At 42.0% G+C, this 4,785-nt stretch overlaps 1 protein-coding gene across 1 annotated transcript in view; it reads right to left on the bottom strand.

Annotated features, from left to right (window-relative positions):
- The window catches only part of LOC119410487 (ephrin type-A receptor 4), a gene marked incomplete in the record, with an annotated part of 104,369 nt that extends 99,823 nt beyond the window's left edge, over window positions 1-4,546 (bottom strand). The window contains 2 exon segments of the mRNA XM_037677366.1: window positions 3,035-3,102; window positions 4,385-4,546. Coding sequence (XP_037533294.1) covers window positions 3,035-3,102; window positions 4,385-4,484 — 168 coding nt within the window.
- Window positions 4,547-4,785: the final 239 nt, after the last annotated feature.

The raw sequence follows: 4,785 nt of genomic DNA, 5'->3' as shown, positions 1-4,785 counted from the left end.
ATATATATATATATATATATATATATATATATATATATATGGTGGCAGCCATCTTGGATTGTGATGTCGCAGCCCAACTTTCAAAAGGAACCTTTCATACACCTGGGTGTACTCACATACCAAAATTGAAGTCAGTACCTCACTTGTTTTTTTAAGTTATCACATGCTCACAACATGCATGGACTGACAATGGATGGAAGAGGTTATTTTCAAGTATCCCTGTTTGCTCCATGACGGGGGACAATAATTACTCTGAAAATGAAAGCAGGCTGTGTCACGCTGTAACTTTGTTCATCCCAATGCACCTTTTGGTTTGTTTAGCCAATACTTGAGTCCCTGCAGTGCTGATCCATAAACTTAAATCATGTTTTATGAATGATATTTTATGGATTTGTTAACACTTACCAGTAATACAGAATAACAAAGCTGTTATTCTTCTTTAATTCCTTTAATTATCAGGAAATAAAGTGTGTGCAATCATCTCTATGCCTCAGTGATCTTCAGTTCAATTACTCTGAAAGTGGTGTATGAAATCCATTCCCCCACACAAACGTATTTTAAGGATGCTGGAGTAGGCGAAAAGAAAAGAATGCTTTACTGCATATTACAAAGATGCAGATGGTCTTTGAACAGGTGTTAACGATCGTGCAGGCCTGCTCCACATCTGCATTTTGGAGCAGAACGTGGCGACTGAGGCCCACAGGTTCACTGAAGTTAGCGTGAACTCATAAAGTGGAGAGGGAGACGCAGACGTGAGGCGCATGGGTTATTTTACTCCGAGCCACTTGGCTTTGTTTTTGCGGAGAGGCAATGTTTGTTTTACTTATGATCGAGTTCCCCTCTCGACAGAGCACCGTTGAGCTTGCTTTGAGGGGCTCGGAGCGGCGTAGTCGCTCAGTTTTTTTTTTACTGTGTTTTAAATAGAGTCTTTGACTGAAACGGACTGTAAACAAGAGCAGACAAATCTTTGGCTGCTGCACTTTTAACCATTAGAAGACCGTACAAAATCAACAACAGGATGGTGGGAGCTATGGCTGCTGCCAGATCTGACTCGATGCCTAATCATAAACGCTCAGGATTAAATCCTTGATTCCCATAAGTAGGGAGGGATAATACTAAATGCAGCTGTGGCTGTAAGATTTGAGAAAATGCCCATCATTTCCACTTTACAACCCCCCACCCCCACCCTCCCCTTTTGTTGTGGAAATTTAGCGGTGCAACGATAAGACTGCACGTTTCCCCGATAGCAGGAAAAGAGGGAGAATGAGCTCAAGTGGTCATAATGAGAGGGTGAAGGTGGGCTTGCCGGTGCTGCCAAGGCCCTGTCACTCACTTGCTTATGATAAAACGGCCGATTGGAGGACCTACATGCACAGAGCAAGTTCAAGTTCAAGTAGGTTTATTGTCATTTCACCACATGTGGTATATGAGGTGGAACAAAATGTTGTACACAGGGTCTCAGTTACACCCAAAAATAGCAAAAATATAAAGTGTGAAAATAAACAGCATATAAAGATCTAAGATATACGCTAAACAAATGCCAAACGGTACGCTAAATGATCTAAGATATATGCTAAACACTAATAATGTCAAACAATACGTCGCAACAACAGCAGCCTGAGTTCGTTTGGCTCGTGAGCAGAGATTCCAACAGCTGTGCTAAATGAACTGCTGGTTTTTTATTCAGTGATTGTTGCAAAAAATATTCTAATTTGTATAAATTTCACACGACTCTCTTATGCTTCTTATTTTATGTGTAAAAGTGGAACTAACGCAGCAATCTCTCTCCATCAAAGGCAAAAGTTTTTAAATGTTTTTCTGTATGTGTGTGTGTTGGTTTGCACAATATATCTCATGTCCAGTAGTACATACATGTTATTTACTTTCAAGATGGCTGCCACAGAAAAGCAGTCTCTGGAAACACAAACTCAGCAAGTTTTACAGCTAAATGTATATAAGTAGCTGACACACAACGCATGTTCCATGGCCTAGTACCAGTATGCAATGTATTTGCTTAAAACTTTGTTGCCCTTTTTGTTTGTTAGCAAATATTCCATGAACCATTCAATAGATTTTTTTTTTTTTTTTCCGAAACTAATTGTTGATTCTACACCTACAATTAATTAAAGTTTGGAGTAACACCATGACCCCTACAATAATCAATATTAGCAAACACAAAACTGTCTTTAGCTCAATCAGTTTTAGAAATATTGAGCTAAACATTGGCGTGGTAGTCACTGAGACTCCTCCTCAACACATAGTTTGAATGCGAACAGATCTCAAAAGATCTAAAAGCAGCTCAAAATATAATGTAAAGGGTTAAAACACTTGGTTTAAAATTTTAGTGTGAAAGGCAGCAAGAGGTGCTGCTATAGGCCTTTAAATGTTGTTAATGTCAAGTATTTTTATTCAGGCATAAATGTGACCCTAAATGTAAACAGCACGATTGAAGGACCTTTCATTCTTTAAACCCATTTTATATCTAATATCAGAAGCCCAGCGAAAGTTTGGGAGCAGGCCTGTGGTGCTTGTTGGTTGTCTCTGAGGTTATCTCTGGTCGTCCTGCAGCCCGAGCTGAAGCCCACGGCACTTTTCACCCTCATTCATCCGTCCCACAGGGTCCTCCGTCAGCTGCCAGGTTCCTTTCCCCGCTCAGCTGAATGGTGGAAAGGGATATAAAGTTTCTCCACAAAGACTGATTCAATCCATCTATTCAGGAAACCCGACGCCAGCTGCAGTATCAGCTCGTGCATCTGACCATTACAGAGTGGTTGCAGGGGGGAGAATGGGGAGCTAAGAGAGCGAGGGCTCTCAGAGTGGATTCTGGGGTTCTCAGAGGTGTTCCTCAGGGTCTCAACCTGTAAATATTAAATCTGGATTTAGCCATATTTTTAAACTAATCATTTTCAGGGCTCACTGGGACAAACTCCCATCCAAAGTGTGTTTCTGTTTCACTCCACACCTCCCATAATAATGGATATCATCTCTCTGCTTTTGCCCCCAAACAAGGAAGACACTTCTGTGCCGTACTCACCCCTCCTTCTGTCGGGCTGGCGACCCACCCCAGCTCCCCCTGGACGGCTCTGGAGTCCAGTAACGTGACTGGAAGACAAGAAGAGGAGAAGAAAGCAGTCAGACTGTCCTCCCAGCACCAGCTCTGGCAGATCTAATCCAATCAGGCCTAACAAACCCAGGAGGAAAAATCCCTCCTGGTTCACTTTCACTGAAATAACAGCTGAAGCCGTGCATCAGGTTGGAAAAAACATTTACCATGAAGATCAGAGAACATTTTTAAAGCCTGTTTTTATTTGTAAATGTTTTGTTCCAGGTCGATCTGGTAGATATTTGTTCAGAAAATGATTTAATATGAACAACATGATTTTTCCTGATTTAATTGGAGCAAAGGGCAAAAACTTCCTTTGGACTGAAAAAAATATAACATATAAAGTAATAAAATAAAACAATATAAAATATAAGTGTTGGTTTTAATAGATCGGACATATCAATGGACCACAGATGCAAAGAAAACTTCAGCAGCCCATTGAAGAACTGTTTGTAAAATCCTTAATCAGCTGCTCAGATGACAGAAAATACAATTAATTATTAACATGCTCAAAATATCAAAACATGAATTTATTTATTTAGAGCACGTGAGTTGTTTCAACAAGATTTCTTTTGGGAACCAGAATCTGTTTGTGTCACATGCGGAGGCATTTAGTAGAGTTGGTTAAAAACAAATAGAACATGTGAAATCAGGATGAAGAGGCTGTGGGGTGATGATGATGATGATGATGTGGAGACACTGCGGAGCACTGAAAACATTTTGTTTAAAACCTTTTGCGCTTTAATAAACCGACGCTTTTTGAAATTAAAATCACTTTAATGTCTAAAACAATAAGTTTTAATCAGTTTTTAATTGAATGTGTTGCTGTTTCAAATAAAATCATCCTCTTCCAGCAGAAGCGCGTTAGAAGCTGACCCGGTCCGTTTACAGAGGGTTCCTCCAACCCGACACCCAATTTACTTCAGTTTATTTTCCTGCTTGTTTATGAGAGTTTGCGACATTTAACTGAATTCTGAGCTGACTGTCCTTATGTTTGATGTTTTATGCTGGTGGATCCATGGAGCCACTTGTTTGGGCTCTCAACAGCTGAAGCGATCCGAACCTGAGCCGAGGCCAGTGGACCTGTGGACAGTACTCCTAAATCCACTTTCAAACTTAAATAAAACATAATAAAAAAAAAAAGCAGCCGCGCGTAAAGGTGACCATGACCGTTTGTTTCATTGAGCGCCGCGCGGCTCCACGCAGGGGGCTCCGCAGCGCACAGAGTCCGAGGATGGATTCTGAAATCCGTGGCTGTTCTGGATCTCCCAACAACCTTACCTTCATTCTGGGGGTAAATCCGTGTCGAAGAACCAAGAAGAGCAGAAATCCCAGGAAGAAGAAAGGTGGCCGTGAACACAATCCCTGCCATGAGTGCCATTTGCGTCGCTGGTCCCGTTTTTCCTCTTTTTCTTTGCGTTTCTCTTCTCTCTGGTCCCGCTCTCTCCCTCCCTCGTTCACGCTCTCTCTCTCTCTCGCTCTCTTTCTTTCTCTCCCCCTCTCTTTCCCCCAGTGTTTCCCAGTGGAATAGTGGTCTGAAGCGGACAGCAGCAGCAGAAAGACGCACGGAGCGCTCCTCGGGCAGGAGGTGGGTCTGTGCGCTCTGACGCGCCGCCCGCAGCTCCAGAGCAGAAACCTATGGGACAGAGGAGCAGGATGCAAATAACCATTAAATCAATAAC

The sequence above is a fragment of the Nematolebias whitei genome, chromosome 6, assembly GCF_014905685.2.
Source record: "Nematolebias whitei isolate Nwh7 chromosome 6, NemWhi1, whole genome shotgun sequence".
Taxonomy (NCBI): Eukaryota; Metazoa; Chordata; class Actinopteri; order Cyprinodontiformes; family Rivulidae; genus Nematolebias; species Nematolebias whitei.
The sequence above is the reverse complement of the archived record's forward strand: the minus strand, read 5'-3'. Positions and strand labels throughout refer to the sequence as shown.